Below are 27,331 nucleotides of genomic sequence, written 5' to 3'. Positions count from 1 at the left end.
AATTGCTGATAGTAGTCTCTTATGATCCTTTGTATTTCTGTGTTGTCTGTTTTGATCTCTCCATTTTCATTTCTAATTTTATTGATTTGATTTTTCTTCCTTTGTTTCTTGATGAGCCTGTATTGCTATGACCTTTCCCCTTAGCACTGCTTACATATTTTCAATTATACTCTTAGAACTAGACAGATTTTTGATTAAGTACTGTGAAGCTAAGACAAAAACATCATAAATACTTCAGCAAATATGTTCACTTACTTTTATGAATTATAAAAAGTGAGAAGCAAATACTTGTAAAATCCATTAAAATCACTTTCTTTAAGGCTGTTTAGAAAAACACATTTATGGAATGTGGCCATTGTATTTTAGTAAAATAAAACTTATTTTTGAATATTTGTTTTTCTACCAAAGAAAATATATGTGTCTACAATTAATCCTTACTCAAGATAGTAACATGTGGTTTACATATGTGTTTTAATGGCTCTATTTTTCCCTTTGCTTTAAGCTATTTCCGTGAGAGAAGAAATGTTGCTACCTCAACTGGAAAATCTGTGACACAGCAAAGTGAGTCTCCTATTTTAAAGTCTGTAAATTAGGTAGTACTCATTTGATAGTCTTATATGTGTTAAAATCACAATCAAGAAGGCAACCCACCTGTGGAATAGGGAGTAGTGGGAATAACTCTCTACCAGGGTTCATAGTACTCCAGACACTTTTAAAAGTGAATGAATGAAAAACAGTAATTAATATACATGCAGACTCCTGGAAATTTGCACATGTTAATATAAAATTTTTTTCTACAGTCTTCGTTTATTATTAACCACAGTCAAAGGCATTTAACTAAGTTATGTGGTTTCCGAGTCTGAACTACAGGGTGTATATTTATGGAAAGTAATTTTGCCATGGTAACAAGGAAGGGTGACATTCATTGCTGTGGTCAACTGCTCACTAACAGAGGCTTTTCTTTCTTGTTTTTGAAAATTCTGCTTATGCAAGTTCAGGAACATTCTTTTCAATGATAAGTTAGCAAGCACTTGGTTAGTGAGCCTTTAAAAGAGTTTGCAACAGCAGAAAATGGAAATGTTAAGAATTCTTTATTGTAGATCTGTGTAATTCAGGGATAGTGGAAATTCTCTTGAAATAATTTATATCCAGGTGTGCTAGCAGTTATGGTGTTAGAGGGATTATATTAAGTGGATTCTGGCATTTTGAATGCTATTAATATCTAGCTGTCAGTGAACTTTTAATGATCATTTGTGGAAAATTACAGTAAAGATTAATTTTCTGCCATTATTTAGAAATTAACATTATAAATATATTGTGACAGTTGTATGGGGAAATGTGTTTAATTATGTGGATCTTTGAGGTTAGCAAGAACAAATATGACACATCACACTTGTGATATATCTTAGTTGTGAAGTGAGGGATGTCTACAGAAAGAAAACCACAGTTAGAGTTGATTTGGAGGTAAGAATTATGAGCATAATTTGGACTCAGAATAAAGCTGAAATTGTGATATTGTTATGAAATAATTAAATACATGCTTTTGTAAAAAAAAAAAAAATCACATTATTCTCATCTTTCCATCTCATTCTGTCATTCCCCCAAAAGACACAAATGAGGAGAATTCATCTTCCATTCTACCTTATGGAGAGACCTTTCTCCTCCAGAGACTAGAGAATTCCAAGGTTAGTCCCATACATTTTAATTTTTTTCCATATTCAGTTCTTTGCTTTTCTGCCTTTACATGCCTCTTCATTTTCCTTTAAGCTGTTTGAAGAATGTGTTATATGGAAGAAAAATTTCTAGTGAGTAAATTTCTGTTCAGTAAAATCATGGTAAATTGATATCTTAAAATATATATTACAAAAACACAGTTTGTTTTTAGGGATACAGATCAATGAGTTTTCAAAATTTACCACAAGGTACTTTAAAAAAAGAGAAAAGAAAAACTCCATTAAAAAGTAAAGCAAACTGACAGAAGCCCTTGATTTTACTTTTCCTTATATCCAAATACAGACAGACTTCTATTTCCTCTCCAGAACTTTTGCTCTTTTGGTATTTTATTTGTTGGTCAAGATTAAGTTGGAAGACAAAAAATAAGTGGGAAAGTAAATCAGGTTTTAGCATCTTATGTTCTTAGTTGAAAATATGTACTAATGATTTAAATAAAATACTGAAGGCATCAAAAGACTGTGTTTACTTTTGTCTCACTAATTAAGTTGTTTTTGTTGAAAATTGAGCTAAACAATAGACATTTGCTTAATAAAACTAAACCCAAATGCTGTGGATCTTTGTAGAATATTGTGACCCTGAAAAAAATATATATATATTCTTTTTTATAGAAGAGATCTATAAAGAATGAATTTTGGACCCAGGAAGAAACACTCAAAGGGGAAACAACTACTGAAAGAAACTCATTTTTTGTCAAATCAAGGTATGAGGACATGATTGATGATGATTAATTCTTTTGAATAGAATGTTATACACGATTCATTGTTCAACTCTTGTTCATATTTCTAAGAAAATAATTTATATTGGAAATTTCAAATCCTTTATTTTGATAACAGCATTCATTTTAATAATTTAGAGTCTGTAAATTGATTCTATAATCTATAGCACACTATTTTTGTCTTTTCATAATTGAAACCATTTTCTGCTTTTCAGAGTGGCACATATGTGGTAACTATGTTTGCATTTTAAAGACAGGAAGTTACCTCAATATGAAGAAGAAAGGGGCAATGCCAAAAATGTCACTATGTGAGATACACAATTTTTACAGATGTAATGTAGAAGTTCAGCAGTGATAAGCAGCTTGAAAATTATCCAGTTATTTGGATCAACATGAGGTTAAACAGAGTATGTAAGGCACCAAGTTAAATTTTACTTTTCCTCTCAGTTTTATTAGCACTTGATATAGTGCATCATTACCTAACATTTGTCTTCTGGTTTATGCTTTATTCTCAAAGGCTGACACTGTTGAGGGTTTCTTTAAATTGGAATAAATAATTGAGTATCTTCAGTAAGCATTTGAACCTATTACAATGCAGAATATGGAGGGAGCCAAATTAATCCTTCTTTAAGGAAGCAGTGGTGGCTCAACATTAAAAAATCCACCTGCCAATGCAGGAGACACAGGAGATGCAGGTTCGATTCCTGGGTCAGGAAGATCCCCTGGAGGAGGGCATGGCAACCCACTCCAGTATTCTTGCCTGGAGAATGCCGTGGATTCTCCCATGGACAGAGGAACCTGGTAGGCTACAGTGCATAGGGTCACAAAGAGTTGGACATGATTGAAGTAACTGAGCACTCAGACACGCGCACAAGGAAGCGGTGGTTTTTAGAACTCCACGTCCAGAAGGATGTAATTTGACCTCTCAGCCTATCTGTTTCATTGATTAGCAAAAACTTCTTTGTACTGAGTTTTGTTGTACATAAATGGCTGAGCGAGTCTGTTTTTTCTTAAATTTATAGGAAAGTAATTAGCAATTGTGTATTCCCATAAATATTACGCATTACACAGCTTTTACCTTCTGATGTCCTGGACCTTTCTTGTTTTTTATTAGCTACTTTCTAAGTCTAGTTTTTCCTCATCTAGTTTTTTCCCTTAATCTTGCAAAATAATACTAAAGATTTCACTTTGTTTTATTGCATGATGATGGAGCAGAGGGTCTTTGGAGTCCTTTTATGGAGAGGCAGAGAAAGGACAACAAGTGGAAATAAGATCTCCAGTGTCTCTCTTCACAATGTTGTGGTTCATGATCTTGCCTGTTAAGTGGCTGACCACATACTGGTGCTGGTGAAGTTTAAATTGTGATGCAGAGAACACGGCAGTCTCCATCCTTAGTACTTACACTCAACCCCCCAAATAAACAGATCAGATTAAATGATACATAAAAGAAAAAGACACTACTTCTTATAGTATATGAATCCGTATTCAAATATATCTTAGGATAATGAGAGAGTTCTATTTTTCTCAAAGAGTTTTAAAGATTATCCAGAAGCATTAATTGAGCTCAGATTTTCTTGGCCTTAAATTTCTGTAATTGGTTGTTAATAAGTAGAAAAAGTCATCTATGGCTTGTCACATACAGTACTAGGAAGTATTAACACCATTCTTTTTCCATTTAGCATATATGATAACAGGACGGAAAATATAAGTGAAAACAAAGTAGAAGATATTTGGATACCTCGAGAGGACAAAAGCAATCTTCCTATAGACTCTGCTTCAGAATCAGAGTATTCAACAGTAGAAGAATGCTTTCAGAGTTTAAGAAGAAAAAATTCAAAGCCATCTAAATCAAGGACTCAAAAAGCAGCAAATTTGGACCCTGTTAATAGGCACAGTTATCCACTAAGCTCAACAAGTGGAAATGCTGATTCACCAGTTATTTCCTCAAATGTAATATCTCCCTATGCCTGTTTTTATGGATCATCTACAAGGAAGGTTAAATCCGGATGGCTTGACAAACTCTGTCCCCAAGGGTATGTGTTCTTTCTTTTTTTCTTTAAGGGCTTATTAAAAAAAAATTCAAGTGTATCCATTTCTAAACCTACTAGGTTGCTGCTGCTCCTCCCCACCCCACCCGTATGCATACAGAAACAGTTTTGAGAGACTTTTGATAACATTTTTGCAAATGCTGTTTCTTTAGATATATGAGGGACATGTGCCATGTACTGTATGGAATTCTGGGCTAAAAGATTCTGAAAGCAAATTAAAACTGAAAGTCCTAATTTCACATCTAGATCCTTAATGTTAGTTTCTAACTTTGCACCAAAATGGGCTACCCTGTGTTTCAATTTGTAGCAAAGAAAAACAACACAGATTGAGTTAGTATTACTCTGCCCACACTGTTTGGCTTTTGCTCATGTTATAACAGTGTTCTGTTTGGGAATACAAGGGTTATTGTAGTTAGGGAAAAGTAGGTCATTGTTAGATATTAGGCTTCACTGTTACAGATATATTGTTTTGAGTTTTGAATGTTGCACAAAAGGTCAGAGTCCCTTGAATATTATACTTTTAAAACAGATTTATCATTTCAGATGTTGACAAAGAAACTTCTGTCTTTAAGCATTTTACAGTACTGAGAAATCTTTGGAGAGGGATTATGTTTAATTAGAATTGTTTTCTGAATTTTGAGTGTCCTTTTGAAATATTTACTGGAAATGTTTCTCATGGATTATTAAATTATTTTGGGATTAAGAAGAGGTGGCAAGAATACACAGAAGAACTGTACAAAAAAGATCTTCATGACTCAGGTAATCATGATGATGTGATCACTCATCTAGAGCCAGACATCCTGGAATGTGAAGTCAAGTGGGCCTTAGGAAGCATCACTACGAACAAAGCTAGTGGAGGTGACGGAATTCCAGTTGAGCTATTTCAAATCCTGAAAGATGATGCTATGAAAGTGCTGCACTCAATATGCCAGCAAATTTGGAAAACTCAGCTGTGGCCACAGGACTGGAAAAGGTCAGTTTTCATTCCAATCCCAAAGAAAGGCAATACCAAAGAATGCTCAAACTACCGCACAATTGCACTCATCTCACACGCTGGTAAAGTAATGCTCAAAATTCTCCAAGCCAGGCTTCAGCAATATGTGAACTGTGAACTTCCAGATGTTCAAGCTGGTTTTAGAAAAGGCAGAGGAACCAGAGACCGAATTGCCAACATCCACTGGATCGTGGAAAAAGCAAGAGAGTTCCAGAAAAACATCTATTTCTGCTTTATTGACTATGCCAAAGCCTTTAACTGTGTGAATCACAATAAACTGGAAAATTCTTCAAAGATGGGAATACCAGACCACCTGACCTGCCTCTTGAGAAACCTGTATGCAGGTCAGGAAGCAACAGTTAGAACTAGACATGGAACAACAGACTGGTTCCAAATAGGAAAAGGAGTACATCAAGGCTGTATATTGTCACCCTACTTATTTAACTTATATGCAGAATACATCATGAGAAACGCTGGGCTGGAAGAAGCACAAGCTAGAATCAAGATTGCTTGGAGAAATACCAATAACCTCAGATATGCAGATGACACCATCCTTATGGCAGAAAGTGAAGAGGAACTAAAGACCCTCTTGATGAAAGTGAAAGAGGAGAGTGAAAAAGTTGGCTTAAAGCTCAACATTCAGAAAACTAAGATCATGGCATCCAGTCCCATCACTTCATGGCAAATAGATGGGGAAACAGTGGAAACAGTGGCTGACTATTTTTTTGGGCTCCACAATCACTGCAGATGGTGATTGTAGCCATGAAATTAAAAGACACTTACTCCTTGGAAGGAAGGTTATGACCAACCTAGAAAGCATATTAAAAAGCAAAGACATTACTTTGCCAACAAAGGTCCATCTACTCAAGGCTATGGTTTTTCCAGTGGACATGTATGGATGTGAGAGTTGGACTATAAAGAAAGCTGAGTGCTGAAGAATTGATGCTTTTTAACTTTGGTGTTAGAGAAGACTCTTGAGAGTCCCTTGGACTGTAAGGAGATCCAACCAGTCCATCCTAAAGGAGATTAGTCCTGAGTGTTTATTGGAAGGACTGATGTTGAAGGTGAAACTCCAGTACTTTGGCCACCTCATGCGAAGAGCTGAGTCATTGGAAAAGACCCTGATGCTGGGAAAGATTGAGGGCAGGAGGAGAAGGGAATGACAGAGGATGAGATTGTTGGATGGCATCACCCACTCAGTAGACATGGGTTTGGGCAAACTCTGGGAGTTGGTGATGTACAGGGAGGCCTGGTGTGCTGCAGTTCATTGGGTCACCAAAAGTTGGACATTACTGAGCAACTGAACTGAACTGAAGTCTCTCCTGTTTAAGTTGATGTGGTATGCATCCTTATGTTGTGCTGGTTATCTCTACTCTTCCCTTGAAAAGATGCATCATTTCTAGAAAGCATTGTTTTCACCTAAAATAAAATTTAATAGCAAAAAAATTTCCAGAAGAACAATTAGTTGACTAATGGGAGAAGAAATAGTATTTCTTAAGAAAGAAAAAAAACATGCTGAGCACTTTTGTGGTTAATAGTGATATAGTTAATATTTCAGCAAATCAGATATAGACTAAACTGAGGCAGAGTACTTCTTAGTATCAGGTATTTTTGTCACCTTTCTGGTTCCATTAGGGTGACAAAATAGTCAGATGTGTCTGTTTTCATCAATCATCAATATTATTGGTAAATGCATAGTCAGATTGCAAAGGTATGAGTCATTACTCAAATATACACACTGGCAGAATGAAGCAGTGAGCTGGAATAGTCTCAGATCTCTCATTTCTGTAGAACTTAAATGATTAGGGAGATCCCAGCCCTCTCTAAGCATCACTGGAAGATTTAGCAAACTCTTACAGAGCCCCCAGCAGCTGTGATTTCCTGTGTGATCTCTGATGGCACCTTGCTCTTGCAGGGTTAGTATGTTTATGCTCCAGGCACCTGAGAAAGCTTCACCATTAACTGGTTACCTCTGGGACAGTTAGAATGTTATCAGAACTCTGACTTTCATCCTTTCTATTCTGAACCAGCCTAAGGTTAGAAGATGTAATTTTTTGAGATTTTTATTTTTCCATTTTAGGCAAAATAATTGAGTTTTCTGACTTGAGAGTCTTTTCCCAGTAGACCAGAATGCAGCTAGGAAAGTAAACAAAGGAGCTTGTTATATCACCAAGAAATTTGAAAGCTCTTCTCTATGATTATATTACTAAAACTTAAGAGAATTACGTGTAATTGGCCAAGAAGCCTGTGTTTATTAGACCATAAGTAGAATTTCCATTTTTTTTTTCTCATTAGACTCTGTAGGCTGTGGTGAGGGAGAAGGCACTGGCACCCCACTCTAGTACTCTTGCCTGGAAAATCCCATGGACGGAGGAGTCTGGTAGGCTGCAGTCCATGGGGTCGCTAAGAGTCGTGTCACTTTCTCTTTTCCCTTTCATGCATTGGAGAAGGAAATGGCAACCCATTGTAGTACTCTTGCCTGGAGAATCCCAGGGACGGGGGAGCCTGGTGGGCTGCCGTCTGTGGGGTCGCACAGAGTTGGACACGGTTGAAGCAACTTAGCAGCAGCAGCAGCAGCAGGCTGTGGTGAGAGCGGTTGATGCTCATTACTTAGACAAAATGATGCCTATCCATTGCTTATGCAGAGGTTGCTGAGCTTTATCTCATGGCCACACATCTCTTTGGTGCAGGTGGCAGTGATTTTGATGGTGTTCTAAATTTTGTAGAGAAAGTATTAGCAACTTTTTTCTGTAAAAGCTCAGATAATACATACTTTAATCTTTATAGCCATATGATGTCTGTGGGAGCTCAGTAACTCAGCTATTGGAGCATGAAAGCAGCTGCAGAGAAGGTGTAAACTGATGAATGAGGCTGTGTTTCAATGAAAATTTATTTATAAACCCATCTGATGGGCCATGTTTGGCTTGTGGGACATAAGAGCGTAAAACTGATTCAATGGTGTGGCTGAAAGCTCATACCAGCTTCCTCCATCTCCCTTGGGCCCCATGTTGAATATTATAACCTAGATTACAGAAGGGGAAAGCTGCTTTATTATTCTATCAAGTCTGGATCTAATCAGAAGCAGAATCCCTTTTTGAGGGCCTTTGCACTTCTTCTTTCAGCCCTGTGTTCTTGTAGCCAGAGAACAACATGGCTTATACCTTACCTTCCTCAAGGTCTTGCTCTAAAGTCTCCTTTGCATTGAGGCCCTGACACTAAAGTTAATATTATCACTTCCCCCTCTCCCAATACCCCATCACTCCCTTAACTGCTTTGTTTTTCTCATCGCTCATACACTAGCATTTATTTAATGCATAAATGCTCCATGGGGACACTCATCTCTATTGGATTTTGTTTACTGCAGTATCCTCAGCAGCTGGAAGGTTGCCTGGCAGTGGTAGATAACTCAGTGTTTGTTGTTGGAAAACACCTAGTGTTAGACATCATTTCTTTTCAGTTTTCCTAAAACATCAATTTTTTAAAAAATTTATAGTAATGTAATAAAAACTAAACTCCAAACACTGTAGTGATTGTAAATCTATCTATTCTATTGATAATGCTGGTGTACATCAGCAGAGCAAGGACTCTCAGTGTGCTTATTGAAATTCTGTTTAATTTCTTAAGACAAGTACAAGTGTTGTCAGAACACAGTTTAAAGCAAATAATAGCCATACTCAGTTATCCTTTTCCAAGTAATGTTTAAAACTGTCCTCAGTCATGAGTGACATTAAACAAAGTAATCAAATTCATAATCTGGATTTATTTCACATGATTGAGTGTCTGTTTGCTTTGAAATGGAAATGCCAGTTCTGAATCAATACACCGTATGTGATAACTGCCCAATATTTAGTAAGAAAATAATTGTATAATACCATGCAACTAGAGAACTATGGAAACACTTCCAGCTGAGCTTAAAGTATGAAATTTATTTAAGTATTTGAGTGAACTAATTATAATACAGATTTATATTATTGGTTTTAGAAAATAAATGAAGAAAAACTTAGTAAAATGTTAAACTTGGGCCTGTTATTAGTGTTTCAAACAGGTCAAGCAAATGAAAAAATAAATAGTCTTTTGTGTTTAAAAAAAAAACAAAACTACTGGTTTTGAGGATGAAATACCAAGTCTCTTTCCTTCCTCTTTCCTATTTGTAACTCATAAGCTCAAGCTTTTCAGTAAGTCTGAGTAGATGCAAATATGGAAGACTGGATAGAATTTATTAAAAAATTTCCTAAATATAGGACTCAGAGGAAGAGTCCTGTGAATTGCTATAAAGAAAAGAGAAACATGGTTGAATGTGCTTCTGGGAGAAGCACAATTGAAATATCCAAGAATATCTGCAATTAGAAAACCCATTGACTTCTTAACCTACTGTTTCCTAAGAATGTTTGTGTGTTCAGTATTTGGTATAATGCACCAAGCATATTTATAAAAAAATGCAATGTATCTCAAGGAATTTACATTTTATTTCCCAAGATGTTTAAGAACTTTTTTCTTGTTGTTGGTCTTCAGTCACTAAGTCGTGTCTGACTCTTTGCGACTCCATGATCTGCAGCACACCAGGCTTAATTCTTCTTTAAAAAATTATTCATTTTTTAACTATAGAGAAGCATTGTGTAGAAATCTGAGTCTGGGGCAGCAGGAGCTGAACATTTGAGGCTAATCCAGCAATGTGTGAATATAATACACTTAAACTATGGAAGAATACAATGAGCAAAATGTGTTCCTTGTCTTTTTTGTGTCTTCCTCTTAAGGCAGAAAAAAATACAAAGAAAGATAAACTCAGAAGACAAAGTATAACAGTTGGTACAGAAAGGTCCACAGAGAACAGAATCATGAGGTTACAGAGGGGCTGAGAAAACATTTCTTCAAAGATCATCTCGGGAGGAGGAATACCAGCTCAATGACCTTTGGAAAATGCCAGTTAAAACCATTTTAACTGGCATTTCTAGCTAAGTACTTTTCAGACTAGAGGGAGTGAAAAGGCACTGATATAGGTGATATCTGTATGTGCTGAAGTCTATGAGATAAATAGAGGGATTAGTTGAAGTTATTTTATGGAAGAAACAAATTAGGCTTTAGGATCAGGAGGGAAAATCAGGCAGAGAATTACATGTCCAGGTTGAACACAGAACTAGGGAAAGGGAAAAAGCCAGAGGTCAAATATCAAAAAAGGGGGCAAATCCCAAGCAGTGGTTGAGGGATCACTTAGAAGCCAGTAACCCAGGACTTGGAGGATACTGGAGCTTATACTGTAGGTTCCTTTGTCAGAGCTGACTTCCAAGACAGTGCCCAGGGTCTCCAAGGCTGCTTCTGTGGAGTGACTCTCTGCCTGCTCTGTAGTGGGTGGGGACCTCCAGCCTCCCCACAATGCTGTCCTGTAGTCAGCCTTTCAGTGAAAAGCAGATGTAATGGAAAATTGACAAGTCTCTGACCAAAGTGAAAGTCATTCAGTCGTGTTCAACTCTTTGTGACCCCATGGACTATATATAGTCCATTGAATTCTCTAGGCCAGAATACTGGAGTAGGTAGTCTTTCCCTTCTCCAGGGGATCTTCCCAACCCAGGGATTGAACACAGGTCTCCTGCATTGCGGGTGGATTCTGTAACCAGGTGAGCCATAAGGAAAGCCCAAGAATACTGGAGTGGGTAGCCTATCCCTTCTCCAGCGGATCTTCCTGAATCAAACTGGGGTCTCCTGAATTGCAGGCAGATTCTTTACAACTGAATTATCAGGGAAGCTGACACCTTTTGAACTTGAAGTTGAATCTTAAATCTCTGACAAAAAGTATTTTTTTATACCGGAAACTATTGGCCATTTCTCAAACCACACATCACTTGTGAAGAATGTGCCAAGCTACTAAAAAGTTTCCCAATTTTATCTGTAGTTTGAGGAGAAAATTTTTAGTTTTAATGTTTATTAAAATAGCGTAACTATTTTCTTTCTGTCAGTCTAGCTAGTGAAGTGAATGAATGGAATCAGATAAAAATTAGAATTTTCAGGCTATTGCTCCTTTCCTATGTGACTCAGTTTCTCAGAATCTCTGTATGCCACACATAAAAATGTAAGGTCAATTGCATTTCCACAAATCTTCTGATTCTCAGCCACTTGTCCTTCCTTTATAGTCACCTCCAGAGTCACTTGTGCATGTATCTCCTGAGACTCTGAAATTCTGTGAGTAAACTTGTTTTGCCTTCAATTTGATCTGTTGCAGGCTTAGCAGTCATCTCTCTGAAACCTCCTGAGTTGGTTCCATCCCTTCTTGTGCTTTCTTGATTTCCTGATACTGTTCTTTACATTTTTGTTCAAGTTAGTTTGTAGGTATTTATTGTATTTGTTTTTTCATCCTTTGATATTTTAGGAGAAGTAGAGATAAATGGCGGAGAAGGCAATGGGAACGCACTCCAGTACTCTTGCCTGGAAAATCCCATGGACGGAAGAGCCTGGGAGGCTGCAGTCCATGGGGTCGCGAAGAGTCAGACACGACTGAGCGACTTGACTTTCACTTTTCACTTTCATGCATTGGAGAAGGAAATGGCAACCCACTCCAGTGTTCTTGCCTGTAGAATCCCAGGGACGGGAGAGCCTGGGGGCTGCCATCTATGGGGTTGCACAGAGTCGGACACGACTGAAGCAACTTAGCAGCAGCAGCAGCAGAGATAAATGCAAACTTTTAAGTGGTCATCTTAGCTAGAAGCTGTTGAGTTGTTTTATTTATTTATTTTTACAGAGTATGACTCCATAAAATAGAGAGGTCTGAGTCTTTTAACATAGTTTTACATATACCATGTCATGTAAGAACAAAACTCTTTGTAAATATTAGCAAAATTGTGAGTCACACATTGAAATTTGTACTTTATCGTTGACTTCTAAAACTCCTTTGGCACTTGAGATTTTACGTTAAAATTTGTTTTTTCTTCATTTAAAGCAGAGATGGAAGCTGGGATTTCAGAAAATTTTTGTTTTTGTTTTTTTGGCCTCAGCTCATTTTGGTTCATATTATTTTGGAAACAATCATTTTGGTTTGGTTAAAAGTGAAGAAATGCACTCTAGAAATACACTTTAGAATAGAAAAGTGCTGATATTTTATAGAAATATTATAATTCCTTGAATGTGTATCTATAAAATACTTTATACTAATACTGCAGGATTTAAAGCTTCGTACTTAAGAGCTATGTGATTAAGTGATTAGCTAAAATAAAAAAGAGCTGTTAAATAAAAATCTGGATTTTTTGGAAATTGTACCAAAAATATTGAGCCTAGCTAGGGTTAGAGCAGAAAATAAGATAAAATATGCATAGGCTTCTTCAGCACTATGTAAATAAGGCAGGTGAATCTGAAACAGCATATTTATGATATCTTTTTCTTAGATATTTTTGAAATAATTGAGAAATATGTTTGTGATGATTAATAAAAGTCATAAATTTTGACTTAGTTACTTTTCAGTTGTGTGATATTTAAAGATGACAATTTGGTAGCCTCTACCACTTTAATGTCATTGGTTAGCATACTGATCGAATTTTTAAAGAGTTAAAAGATATATTAAAAAGATAAAAACCTTGCTGGCACTTCAGATCGAAATTAAATAGGAGTGCCTTCATGGAAGTACTTCATAGAGATTTAATTGTTTGTATATACACAGTTGTTTAAAAAGAGCTTTTAAAATACACAGTTTTTGAGACAATAAAAACCAACACCAGGTGGCGAGACTGTATTTAAGATAGCAGTTGAAGCTGCCCTACCAGAACTCAAGGGAATAGCTTATAGAAATCAGTAACACTGCACCTGCCTTATAAATTATTGTAAACAAAACTTCTCAAAACAATGTTTCCCTTTAGGATCCTAACAACAAAATAGTATAAAACCTAGGCTAATATTTTTTCTTGTCTGTTTTAACCTTTTTTCCTGAAGGAATTCTGAAGTACTTTGCAGAATTGAACTCACATATCAAATGGGCGGAGGTCAAATGTTACTGCGACCTGAAGGAATATGCAAGATACTTAGCTGTAAAAATGTGCCAGCATCTGTTCTGAGTAGTTGTTAAGAGCACAGACTTAGGGACCAGACTGCCTGAATTTTCTTCATAGAAATGATCTTTATTAATTGTGTGACTTGGGTAAATTATTTAACCTGCCAGTCCTTCAGTGCCTTCATCTGTAAAATAGGAATATTTTTGCCTCCTATGGTTGTTTGGAGGATTAAATGAATTAATATTTATGTATAGCTTGCTACAGTGTCTAGAACAAAGCACTATATAAGTGTTTGTTATTTTTATTATCAAAATTATTGTGCCAAATAAGTTCTTTATTGACTGAGGTTTTAAAATCTGTGTATAAAAATTTATCAGTATTTCAGATCTAATTTGTGTCATGTGATAGGAACACAGACTGGAGTGACATTGTTTTTATATCTTGTCTGTTTTCAACATTTACTAAATAAATTGTTAATTGAAATTTAAGGGAAAGGTATAAGTTATGTTAGAGAAAGCTTTTAAAGTACTTTAGCAACCTCTAATTGTCTGTAATAGATTAATTTTACATACTTACCTTGGAATTAGTTGCTGGATATTGAGTAGACGTTTATAAATATATGAGAAAAATATTTAATTCTTACACAGAAAAGATAATTCTTAAAAATCAACTATTCATAACTTTCTTTTAAAATTTAAAATTGTATTGACATTTAGAAACAGTGCATCTTAAGCTCTCCTTTTTATGCAGTTGAAATTTTGGTTAAATTTTAGAGTTTGCCAGTTCAAATCCAAGTGTCCATTTGGCAGAAAGGGGACTTATATTGTGAGATAGTATCTAAGTACAAGTTCTTATCTTTAACCAATTGATAGAATTTAGTATTAAAGTTCACATGCAGAAAATAGCTAATTTAATGTTGACACATTTAATGAATAAAATAGATTATATGTGTAGTTTTAGAAACATATTCGTTGATTTGCATCTTTAAATAGGAAGATACAAAATGCACATATCTTAAATAATATATTTTAAGAAGATGTAACTGTGAAATGTATTTTAAAATTACATGGAAATATTGATGAATTAAGAAGTTTTTGTCAGAAAAATCTGATCTTTAGTATTTGAAAAGAACAAAATAAATTAACGGTAAACTCGTTGAGTTAGTAATTTATTTTCTCTATCCATAAAATGAGAATTTGAGGAAGCATCTTACAATGAGAAATACATTTATTTGTTATTCTATGCACTAGATATTGAGCATATTTTATATGCTAGAAACTGGTAGTCATTGGTTTTACATTGATTAAAAAGACATGGTTTCAGTGCTCAAGGATCTCAGTATCTATTGAATAGTAAGGGAAATGGAGGACATAAAATAAATGTATAATTGAAAATTCTCCTAAGTGTCATTAAGAAATGGAGCGAGAGGCCAAAGCAACCTGAAGGATTTGTGTTACTCAACGGTGGCCACTTAGGGGAATGACTTTTGAACTGAGATCTCAAGGACAAGCCAGCTATGTGAGGAGCAGGCAGCATTTTCTTGGCATATGGGAAGGCCGCAAGACAAAAAAGAATCTAGAGAGAGGAGACAGTATGGTTGGAAGACAGTGTCCACAGAATAGGTACCCACAGATTGGATGCCTGGCTGGATGAATGAATGATAGCAGAAATAATGTTTTAATGGTAGGATCGCAAAGTGGCTGTCTTCAACTACAGAGCAGTTGATTTTTCAGCTGCCACACTCTCATTCCATTTCATTGTGGGCTGGGATTTGTCTTATTTACCTGATCTTCCATAGCTTATTAGACAGATTTAACCTTTATACTGTGCAGTACCGCAGCAATTAGAAGCAAAGGATTAGAGACATATCTAATCCTTTAGATACACATCTCACAGCATCTTAAAAACATAGTGCTAAGTGAAAAAAAGTGAGAAACAGTGAGATCTGTAGCACCATGCCATTTATGTAAATTAAAAATACATGTTTTGTGAACTTATGGTAGTGGGAGGAAGGCATAGTTAGGGAGTTTGAAATGGACATGTATGCACTGCTGTATTTGAAAGGGAATAACCAGCAAGGACCTACTATATAGCACATGGGACTCTGCTGAATGTTGTGTGGCAGCCTGGATGGGAGGGGAGTTTGGGGGAGAACGGCTGTATGTATATGTACGGCTGAGTCCTTTTGTTGTTCACCTGAAACTACCATGACATTGTTAATCAGCAATACCCCAATACAAAATAAAAAGGTAAAAAACATACTGGGTTAAAATGGCTGAACACATGCAATAGTCACCTGGCAGTTGAGAAAATCAAAATGGTTGGAGTATCTTAGGAGTTAAGTCTCTCAGAGGCAGAGGTTTTGGTTGACTTTCTTCAGAAAGCCAAGTATTAAGTGTGTTCTTTGTAGTCAGTGCCTAGGAGGAGAAATGTAGCTAGGCATGTGGTAGCATCTCTGACTGATCTCTGAGCTGTCTGCCCTCCCTCTTCCCCTACTCATTTTCCTGGATGATGCCTCAGACCTCAAACTGTCTATCCACATGCTAATGGAATTCTAAGAAAACTTTAAGTCCAAGTGACTGCAACTGAACAGTCTTAAGTAAGACAGGTTAAAGTAAGTTTTAAACTTCTTTTTAGTCCGTGCTTTGGCAGGTTTTGAAACTCTGAATCTAACTCTGAGGTTTCAGAAGTTTTCCCGCCTTCTGCCAACCTTTCTTTTAAAATACAGATTATTTGAGTGCTGGTCAGTTGAGGTTTTACTTGTCATCTTGCTGTTTCGCTAAGGGGACATTTGCTTAATCATGTCACTCTTTTAGTCAACAGATTCTTTTTTAGTACCATATTTGTCTCTGTGTTAGCTGCTGATCATATAGTAGAGAATGAAATATCCTTGGACTTTGTCCTTGTAAAGCATAAGGACTGGTGTGGGAGTCAGCAACTCAACAAACATAACTACAGACTGTGTTAAGTGCTATGAGGAAAAAGAGAGGGTGCTTTCAGAGAATAACTTTGTGATTTGCTTTGGATTGGTTTGTCAGTGGAGGAATGTCTGTGTGGGTGGTTAAGTGGAACTCTGAAAGATAAGGAGTAGTTAGCCAAGGAATTAGGGGGGTAATGGAAGGTCCTAAGGCCTTTATCTCCTACAGATGTTGATTATTTTTATTCTAAAATGGGAGATTATATGCACTACTGAACTCTGCTTCTGCTAAGTCTCTTCAGTTGTGTCGGACTCTCTGCGACCCCATAGACGGCAGCCCACCAGGCTCCCCCGTCCCTGGGATTCTCCAGGCAAGAACACTGGAGTGGGTTGCCATTTCCTTCTCCAATGCATGAAAGTGAAAAGTGAAAGTGAAGTGGCTCAGTCGTGTCCGACTCTTAGCGACCCCATGGACTGCAGCCTACCAGGCTCCTCTGTCCGTGGGATTTTCCAGGCAAGAGTACTGGAGTGGGGTGCCATTGCCTTCTCTAGTTTCCTATTCATCATGTAAGGTGGGCAGACGCCTGACACAAAATCTTGATTTCTTGAATTAGTGTTGAGATTGTGTGGGAGGGAGGGTGTCTAGTTACCTGCCTTTAAGTGTGACAGATCAACATGAAATGAGCCTAGTGATTTTATTCAATGTATAATTATTGTGTATTTGCTTAGTATTTTTTACCTTGTAACTCTTAATGCTGGCAATTTGAAGAACCCTTGGGTTCTGTGAAGAAAGTAAAAACCAACACTGTTGAATGTTGCAAGGTTAAGAGAACACCTGGCACACCAAGAGAAGTTAAAAAGAAGCAGAAGGTTGAGGGAATAAGCCGGAAAGAACAAGGTAGTTGGTTGTGGTTATATAATTTTAAGCTTTTGTCATAGTCTTACTACTTCGTGATTAACCTTTTGAGCTCTTTTGAATAGTCTTACAATTTCATGATTAACTGAAGGCTTATATGCGACAATGTTGTCCACACCAATGGATTTTGAAACTTCTCTCAGATCAATTTGCTCTAATTTTATCTAAGGAGAATAATTTGGCTAATGATCAACGTGGGCGGCTTGCTGTATTTCATTAGTGTAACAAGTGTGTGGGCTCAGGAAGTAGCCCGGAAGACAAGTTCTCCACACTTTCTGAAGTGTTTTTTCTATCTTTAAATCTTCTGAAAACCACAGAAAGTTATACAATTTCCTTAACTTAAATGTGTTAGAAAACTGCAAAAGGAAAAGGTAGACCTGGTTATCCACTTAGTTTAGAGATGACTTTTAAAATAGGAAGTTTTTGTATATTATCTGTAATAAAGGCCAAAGGTATCTCGATTATGTCAGTTCACGCTGAGTCATGTAGAGAATAGACAGTCAAAACCTTTAGGGCTGTCTGACTTTGGTGAAAGGGACTGAAAAATAAAAACAAGCCCAAGTAGAAGTGGGTCTTCAGTTTTCCCTTATATAGTCAGGGTGATTTTTTTCCTCCTTTATGCCTAAATAGAGAACATATGATGACATAATTTTGCTTTGCTTCTCGAGTCAACAACCATTTCAAACTGCATTTGCCTTTCATATGATTCTTTTTCTCAAAATGTTAATGTTTCAGCGAATTTTGGATGATTGCAAATGATTCTCTATATTTAGACAGGGCCTCTTCAGCTTATTTGATCAGAATTAAATATATCTATGTAAATCCAATTGACAAAGCTTTGTTATTTTAGCAAAACATTATTAATGCTCCAAAGCAGAGATTTAAAAGCTAAGATAAAATGTTATAATCTTAATGAAAGATAAAAATTCTTATTATTAATGTTTTCATTAAGGGATTATCCCTTTAAAGGATATGATGTGATGATCATGTTTTTGTCCACACTTTACAGGTATGGGAATGACACAGTAAGTTACAGTTTAAAAATGATGACCCTGTTAGAAGTATCCTTTTTAAAAACACCTAGAAACACTGATTAGAAAGTGTCATTGTATGTATTTTCTTTCCTTTGTACCATTGCCTAAACTGCATCGTCACAGCCTATTGTTTTCTTCACTGTTTTAACAGCAACAAATGGGAATGTACTGAAACACAGTTATGGTACAAATGCATTTAAAATCCAAGTTCATGGTTCTTAATAATGTGAAATGACAATTTCATGTGTTTTACAGAAAACGCATGTTTCAGAAGAGATGGGTGAAATTTGATGGCCTTAGCATTTCTTATTACAATAATGATAAGGTAAGTATGTTTTACAGTTTTAAAAGATTGTCCTGTGTGTGCTGAATTTATTTCAATAAACAAAGCACATGATTTGGTCTTTAGGTGTTGGATTATCAAGATGAAAAGAATTTGCATAGAGTAAAACACTTAACTCTTTTCATAGGTTAACTTTTTCGTGGTGCATAAAATTGAGATTTTTAAAAACTTACGTATCTAACAATTATTTGTGGAGAATCTCCTGCAAACTACTAGAATTGCTATAGATGATATACAGATATATAAGAAATTGCCTTTATTTTAGGTAGCACTAAGAATGTTTAGAGAACAATACCACAAAGGAGAAGTTACTTTGTTCTCTAGAAGGGCTATGAAGGAACCAAGGAATGCTTCTTGCACGAGATTTCAAATGGCCATGAATTTTGAAGAAAGAGGAGTTTGTACGTAAACAGGAAGAACAGGACTTGATAGTTGATAGAATGAGTTGCCCAGATTCTTTGGTGGGAAAATAGTGAATGTGAGGGAGACTAATGGCTGATGAAGCTGAGAAGGTTGGGTTTGGAGTTCCAGCTCATTGAAAATCTTAAAGTGCAAGGGCTTAAAATGTATTCTTTCAGCAGTTGAATCTTAATGACATGTACTATTTTCATCAGGTGCTTCTTCATTAGGTATGAGAATGTCTTTATTCTTAAGAGCTGTAGACTGAGATATTTTGGAGTGAAGTGTCATGAAATCTGAAAATGTCTTGAATTTACTTCTCTATATATACTTTATATATAAGCATATTTATATATTATAGATGTATATGTATATGCACACGTGCATAATTAGGTAAAACAAAAAGGTTTCAATGTTAACAAATGTCAAATTGAGGTAGAGGTTATGAATGTTCATTGTACTAATCTTTCAACTTCTATGTGTTTGAAAATTTCCTTAAATAAAAAGTTGGTACTAATAAATATACCTTATTTTTTTGTTAGTCAAAATCATACAATTTTATAATCTTAACTGCACATTCTTTTAATATACAAACAACAGTTAACCACATTCTCTTATTTAAAGTTTATAATCTAAAATCATCTTCTCATTAGAGATTTTTCACTGCCTTATGTTGGTGTTATTTCTGGCTTGAACATTGAGGTAGATTGCTTTTCATATATTGATTCTTTAGTGCTACAGGACGAAGAGCATAAGCTTTTAGAAATAAAGTAATACACACTGCAGGCTAAAACACAGGATAGTAGGAGGTTTTGAGAAGTGTTCACTGGTTTCACTTTGCAGGGATCACTATAAACCATCAGGTAGGTTTAAACATGCCTCTTTAATGTTTGCAGGATGATGAGATGAATATTTGTAAATGCTAGTTTTCTACCTTAGCTGCTGTTTTTAGTTTGCTTGTTGATTTGAATATCCAGGCAGTTTCTGTACGTAGGGTGGTTATAATGTATGCTCTGTACCTGATGCAATCTCACCCCTGGTTTTCTTCATCACCTGTGCCCTTCTCTGATTTGCTTGAAATGAGGAAGGAAACTATTCAGAAGTGAGACAGGCTTCCCTGTCATCAGGCTCATTATCCCCTTCTGGGGGAGAGGATGTCTAGTATCTCTGACCAACCAGATTCATTCTGTCCTTTAAAAGCTCATTTCAACTGCATTGAGGAGACGAGCACATACCCGCCTTGATGCAATAAAGATGATGCAGCCTTGGCTTGAAATCGAGACAAAAAGTTTATGATAAAACAAATTATTATAGGGATTTCTATGGTGGTCCTGTGTTTCGGATTCCATACTCTCAATGCCAAGGGCCTGGGTTTGATCCATGGCTGGGGAACTAAGATCCTAAGCCGTGTGGTATGGCATATATATGTATATAACAAATTATTTAGCTTCACATTAAAATTTTTTAAAATGTTAAATTGTTTCCTATGGCACTTTTTTCCTTTACTATTCAGATGATTGGTGTCATGTTGGCAAAAGAACCCCAGGACCACTAGATTAGGTGTTTCCTAAAAGGAGATGTGGTTTCTGTTGTGACCCTTCTGGCTGAAGGGCTGGATTGGTGGACTGGGAAGAGAGGATTGTAAGGCCAGTGAAAAGAGGGCACGGGTGGGGCCATAGCTGCCATCTCAGCTGGGTGTGGAGTTTTCATCACTAGTTGCAGCTCCAGGGCTTTTGAGCGCAGGGTCACTAGTTGTGGCACACGAACTTAATTGCTCTGTGACATGTGAGATCTTCCTGGGCCAGGGATCAAATCTGTGTCTCCTGCATTGGCAGGCAGATTCTTCACCACTGAGCCACCAGGGAAGCCCCTTCCAGTGTTTAAATATACACTTGAGGGGCATGTGGCCGGGCTTTCAGGAAGTAGTTTGCAGAGTTGCCTATTCCCTTAGTTTTCTTCTGCTTTTCTCAGTGCCACTCAATCATGTCTCAGCAAGGCCTTTTCAATTGTATTACTGAAAATGGCATCATCCCAGCAGGTTTGATATCTTGTCACCTGCCAAGAGATCTGACTCACCCTCCTCTCACTCAGCTGTGGGCAGAATTGCCCCGTGGTCCTTTCATTGTCTGCAAGTGGTAGATAAATGACAAACTTGACCTAAATATCTGTATTATAGGCTCCGGGGATGCTTTAGAATTTCTTTCCTTCAGGAAAATTTTACACTCTGAAAAACGCAGGCATTTTGAGCCTGGTGTCATTGAGTTTCCTTTTTTTTCCCCCTCTGTATTGTCTTTATCGTGTGCTGGAAGGGAAATGTAAAGTCACCTCTACAGTGTTAAAAAAATTTCGAGATTGATCTTGATAATTCATAATAGTTATAAATGAGCCTTTAGAGAAAGTGCAACTTCCTAAAGTTCAAGTGACATAATACTTTGCTTCTTAAGTACATTTTGATCACTTCTGGGGGATTCATTTTTCTATTACTCTTCTATAAGTACTGACCTGTTAAACAACATTATTGTAGATATGTGGGTGAGTTGTTATGTTTTTAAGGAATTAAAAAAAAAATTCTATGAAGAGATTTAGTGGAAGGAAAATCTCCTTTTTAAAATTCCTGTCTTTCCCTACAATGCCGTTGACTTTTCTCTACTGAAAAACTGGTTAATGGTAAAATTTTATTCAACAAATAGTTAATTATCCCATTAGAGATATGTGTTTTATAAACTCCTCTAATCCTTAGGCAAACTGCAACTTGAGAGTGGACCACCTAGAAGTGATAAGTGCTTTTGAATACTCTGAATTTTTCATTATCTGGTCTCAGCCAGTACAGACTTACAGTCAGATAGACCCTTTCACTGTTCCAAGGGTGCTGGGCCTCTTCACGTCTCTCAGGCTGCCTGACAGTGGAGAGACAGTCTCTCCCTCCTGTCAATTCCTAGAGTCCTTAGTAGTCTAGTACAGCTTGGTACCTGCCTGTATTTATTGAATTTTTCTTTGCTAAACCAGTCATGTGATGTCTGTCTGTACAGGGACTTTTTTCAACAGTATCAGGGTACAACTGTGAAAAACTTGGGCATATCTTTACATGTAGTCTCATCTCTATGGTTTTGCTCTTCCTCTGAATCCATTAGACATTACAGTCCATGAAAATCCTGTGCAAACTTCAAGGCCCATCTTGTTCATCTTCATGAATCTTTCCTTTATTCTCTCCAACTATGGCATTTGAACAATAATAAGCAGGAAAAGTGAGAAGGAGCACTAGCTGAAAGTAGGGAAGCAAATCAGGAGAGTGGGAAGTAAATCAGGCATTAATTTATCAGGATGTAGGCTGTATAGGCTGGTGGAAGTACTAAAAAATAAATTTAGAAAAATACTAAAAATGAGCTGTCAGAATTTGTATAATTGTGATTGATTGGACATAAGATTCATTCATTCAGAAAATATACAATACTGATTATGTGAAAGGTGGTGAAGGAAATAGAACTATGATGCACGGTCAGTTTAGAAAGATTGTATTAATCAGATGATCACAAGTAAATATAAAGATCATCATTTAAATTAGAGTTAGTAGTTGTTATAGACAGAGAAGGCAATGGCACCCTACTCCAGTACTCTTGCCTGGAAAATCCCATGGACGGAGGAGTCTGGTAGGCTGCAGTCCATGGGGTCGCTGGGAGTCGGACACGACTGAGCCACTTCACTTTCACTTTTCACTTTCATGCTTTGGAGAAGGAAATGGCAACCCACTCCAGTGTTCTTGCCTGGAGAATCCCAGGGACAGGGGAGCCTAGTGGGCTGCCATCTCTGGGGTCGCACAGAGTCGGGCACTACTGAAGCGAATTAGCAGCAGCAGCAGCAATTGTTATAGAGGAAGAGCACAGGTTCCTATTAAGGTTTCTTCCTGGGTCAGGTTGAGGGGCCTGAGAGAAAAGCCGAGTTGGAGAACTTTTTTCAGGAATATAAATTCCCTGGTGGCTCAGAGGTTAATGCGTCTGCCTACAATGTGGGAGACCTGGGTTCGATCCCTGGGTCAGGAAGATCCCCTGGAGAAGGAAATGGCAACCCACTCTAGTATTCTTGCCTGGAGAATTCCATGGACGGAGGAGCTTGGTGGGCTACAGTCCACGGGGTCACAAAGAGTCTGACACGACTGAGCGACTTCCCTTTCATATGCTGAAACAGGAAAAGAAATGGAAGCAGTAAGTATGTGAAGACGGATATGTAAAATGGTGCCTTGCAGAACAGAGTGTGTGGTGTCACTGGATTGAGGAGAACCATGATGTGTGAAGGAGCTGCAGGAATCAGGAAGTAGCGGGGAGCAAGTTGACATTGTAGCTGTAGGGGACTCCCAAGTCATGTGGGTGCAGAAGAGCAGCCCAAGTCAAAGGCTATTGTGTTGAAGACTGATTGACCAAGAAGTGATATCTTAATAGACCATTATAGATGAAGATAATTCAGTTTTAGAGTTTGAGGTGCTTATGGGACAGTTAGAGGTACCATGGATGATGCAAAAATATGGGAGTGGAATGGGTAGAAATAGACAAGGAATAGAGGAAGAGACAGATTTTAGAATTCTCCCCATAAAATTGGTAGTTGAAATAGTAAGAAGGGATTTTTTTCCCTTAGGAAGAGAAGCTAAAACCCCCAAAATGGAAAATAAGGAGAAGAAAAAGTTATTCTGTAAGTACTCATTCCTTGACATCCCTCTCCTTTTTCTAGGAAGTTACCTCCTCATATTCCTAAATCACAATTCAAATATCTTACTTGATTTTGGCTGCTTAAGAGGACAAAGGAACATCTTCAAGGCATTGTTATTGAAGATGACATAAAGATGAATAGGGTTTTGATGGATACGTGAAGTCAGGGATCGGGGATAGAGGAAGACAGCGGAGCAGAGGAAACTGTCAAATAACTAAGAGGGAATACCATGAGAATATAATGTATGTCCTCAACTGGCAGAGGAGAAACCTCCCAGGAGACCCATCTTCCTGCTCATGCAGCTGTCTTTTACCCATCTGCTATGTACAGCTGTAGTTTGCTGCTGGGAGGAATATGAACATGACACTTGTGCTCTGCATGGAATGACTTAGTAGGTTCTTTGCCTAACCGGTTGTTTCAGATCCTTGGGACTTGACTCAAAAGTAATGGCTCCATGGATGCTGGAAGAGAATTGTAGAAGAAACCTTATTGAGCTGTGTCCAAACTCTCTTGACACCCAAGACATTTTGTAATGTGACCTTGATTTATATTTTCAGCCTCATCTGTGTCCAGCTTCTTTTGATACTCAACACTTTGCATAATGTGGCCTTGATGAATGTTTTCTACGTCATCTCTTTTGATTCTACACTGCAGCTCCTCTTACTTCTCTACTTGACTCCTCTATTACTCAGTCTTTCCAGCCAGAATCTGCCACCACCACCCGGCCCCACCTCCTCACATATCTATTTGGTTAACTTAAGGTTTCTTAAAGTCAGGTTCAAATGTCACTACTTCTGTGAAAATGTCTGCTTTCTTATAAGGAGAACTGACAATTCTCATCTTTGTACTCTTTATTTCCCATAGTTTTTACTCACTTTTAAACTTGTCTCTCAGGTTGGTTTGTTTTTGTTTTTGTTTTTGCGGCTATTTGAATGTGAATGTACAAGTACTCTTGGAATTTTTCTTTCCAACACAGGGCCCAGTCAATATTACATTGTTGGGAAGTAGTTGAAATTGTGGGGTGATTATTATGCCAAATGGTTTAGGATGGTCCAGGAAAGCACAGACTGAGAAAGTCATTGAGAATCTTAGGAATGACCTTCAAAATTGTAATGTGTATATGCCTATTGCAAACAGCTGAATCTGTATCTTTTTATTCTTTAGCCCCTGGAGACTAAAAAGTGATGCAATGTGAGATTAAGATCTTCATCATCAGAGCGTTGACTAATAGGGTTAATTGATAGAAGTCCAGTAGTCTGGTTTCTTAGATAATATTCTTGCTCACACTGTGTAGCAAGTTTTGAAATGGTTCAGTTACAGTACCTGTAATGGCCAGCAGATGCCTGCAAACACCATAAAATCATTTTGACTAGACTGTTTTCAAAGAACATACTGCTGTTTTTCAGAACGATGTATTGCTATTCTAGTACGGTTGTTTGTAATGTGATTCATTGCCTAATTGCAGATGAGGAGAAAATTGAAAAGACATCTCACTTGGAAGAGATACTTAATATTTTCCTTTCTGGGCTATTAAGTGTATATGAGGATATATGCTGTTTGTATGTGATTTTTAAAAATTTAGATTGAGATTATGAAACAGCAGCAGTTATAAATACCATGCCATTCTATTTTTGATCAAGGGAATGTTATCTTAATGTGTCTTCTCTGTGTATCTTTTCCTCCAACCAATACAGGAGAAGTATTCAAAAGGAATAATCCCCCTTTCTGCTATATCTACGGTACGAGTTCAAGGAGACAACAAATTTGAAGTTGTTACAACACAAAGAACTTTTGTTTTTAGAGTAGAAAAAGAAGGTAAGTCTTTATCCTTATAAAAATGTTCACATGAATTTCTTCCCAGTCAGAAATTTAATAAACAAGCTAGAAATGGCAGGCAATCTTTAAATATGTTGCTTTTAATTAATTTACATTGTCTATTAGTTTTTGAAGGCCATAATATCAAAACATAAACAAGACGACGAGTCACTGTTGTTTGTTCACTGTTCTTTCATGCAACAAATATTTAGGGCAAATCTACTGAGTGCCAAGGACTCTTCTAAATTTGGGGTATATAGCAGTGAAAAAAAGTAGACAAAAATCTCTGCTTTTATGGAGCTCACTTTTAGCTGTTGATAATGCAGAGTAGTTACTTAAGGTGGAAAACAACAATTGAAAGATTGGTTTTATAAAGTTTATCTGTGGCTGATTTTAACTGAACATGCAGGCATAGTAACCATTCTAATATAGATTTTGGAGCGTCTTTTCTATTCCTTGAGTTTTTTTTTTTTTTTTCCCCCCACCTTGTATCATCCTGTGGGTCAGTTAATGGCTAAAATTGATCTAAAAATGACATGTGGTTTGTGGATGGAGTCTAAACCTTTGTATCTTATCTTTTTTGGAAGGGTGCAGGAGAGGTAGAGATAGGGAAGTTAAAAGTTCTCTGTTGTAACCTTGACTGTCAATATATCAGTACAATAAACCTTACTGCTCTTAAATAATATAGATAAGGCCATCTTCATTACCTAAAGCATTAGATTTTAAAACCTTTTGTCATTTTAATGTAGATAATAACTTGATTTTTAAAAGTACTTCTTGGTACTTAACTATTTGAATATTGGTGACCTGGAAAAATGACTGAATATGTGGTATTTGCTAAAAGCTTCATTTTCAAAATAGTCTAATGAGGTTCATAGGTATTATAGTTAGTATCCTATTTTATACATAAACAACAATACTAGCTATTATGGAGCAATATTTGTCTTTTATAAATTGCTAGATTCCTTGAACATATGTCAATGCATGGCATATAGAACACATTCAGTAAATATTATCTGTCACTGAAAAGCTTCCATTATTACTTTAGATATTCAGTAAATAAAAAGTCCCAATGCTGTTCACACTGGAGCCACATTTTTCAGACTGTGAGTCACTCACTTCCATTTATGAGATCAACTTAGTGGTTTCAGATGGTGTCCCCAAAGCCCCCAAACAAAAACCAAACAAACATGAAGTAGAATAAGGAGTATCAAAGTGCAGTGCCTACAGCCAGGGTATCATACGTGAATACACGTATCATGCTGTGTATTGTATATGCTGCCCAGGTGTAATGTAAAAGTGTTTCTCTCTTGACTTGATCTTTAAAAAAAAGTCACGAACTATCACCTGGAGTCGAGGTTGGCAAACTGGCCTGTAACCTAAATCTGGTTCACTGCTTGTATTTGTAAATACTGTCTTACTAGTCCCCAGACCGGAGAAGGCAATGGCAACCCACTGCACCGTTCTTGCCTGGAGAATCCCAGGGACGGGGGAGCCTGGTGGGCTGCTGTCTGTGGGGTCGCACAGAGTTGGACACGACTGAAGTGACTTAGTGGCGGCAGCAGCAGTCCCCGGACACTCATTCATTTACACGTTGCCTTATGGCTCTTTCTGTGCTGCAGTGGCAGCGTTGAGTAATTGCTGTAAACTGTCTGGCCAGGAAGGCCTAGGAAATTTACTCTCTGACCCTTTCCAGAAAGTTTGCCAACCCCTAGAGTATTTGATACAGACATATGTATTGTGACTCA

At 37.0% G+C, this 27,331-nt stretch overlaps 1 protein-coding gene across 5 annotated transcripts in view; it reads left to right on the top strand.

Annotated features, from left to right (window-relative positions):
• Positions 1-27,331, top strand: part of ARAP2 (ArfGAP with RhoGAP domain, ankyrin repeat and PH domain 2) — a 197,788-nt gene that overhangs the window by 28,354 nt on the left and 142,103 nt on the right. For 4 of the 5 annotated variants that reach the window (XR_003511512.1, XM_027544232.1, XM_027544235.1 and 1 more), the window contains 7 exons: positions 503-561; positions 1,609-1,685; positions 2,343-2,434; positions 4,129-4,482; positions 18,584-18,653; positions 23,697-23,750; positions 25,463-25,583. Coding sequence is in view for 4 of the 5 variants with exons in the window: in XM_027544232.1 (XP_027400033.1) it covers positions 503-561; positions 1,609-1,685; positions 2,343-2,434; positions 4,129-4,482; positions 18,584-18,653; positions 23,697-23,750; positions 25,463-25,583 (827 nt within the window). In the remaining variant the exon portion in view is untranslated. The remainder of the gene's footprint in view (positions 1-502; positions 562-1,608; positions 1,686-2,342; positions 2,435-4,128; positions 4,483-18,583; positions 18,654-23,696; positions 23,751-25,462; positions 25,584-27,331) is intronic. The other variant, XM_027544234.1, reaches the window with a different exon arrangement.

The sequence above is a fragment of the Bos indicus x Bos taurus genome, chromosome 6 (assembly GCF_003369695.1).
Source record: "Bos indicus x Bos taurus breed Angus x Brahman F1 hybrid chromosome 6, Bos_hybrid_MaternalHap_v2.0, whole genome shotgun sequence".
In the NCBI taxonomy this organism is placed as follows: Eukaryota; Metazoa; Chordata; class Mammalia; order Artiodactyla; family Bovidae; genus Bos; species Bos indicus x Bos taurus.
This window is presented reverse-complemented; position numbering and strand designations above follow the sequence as displayed.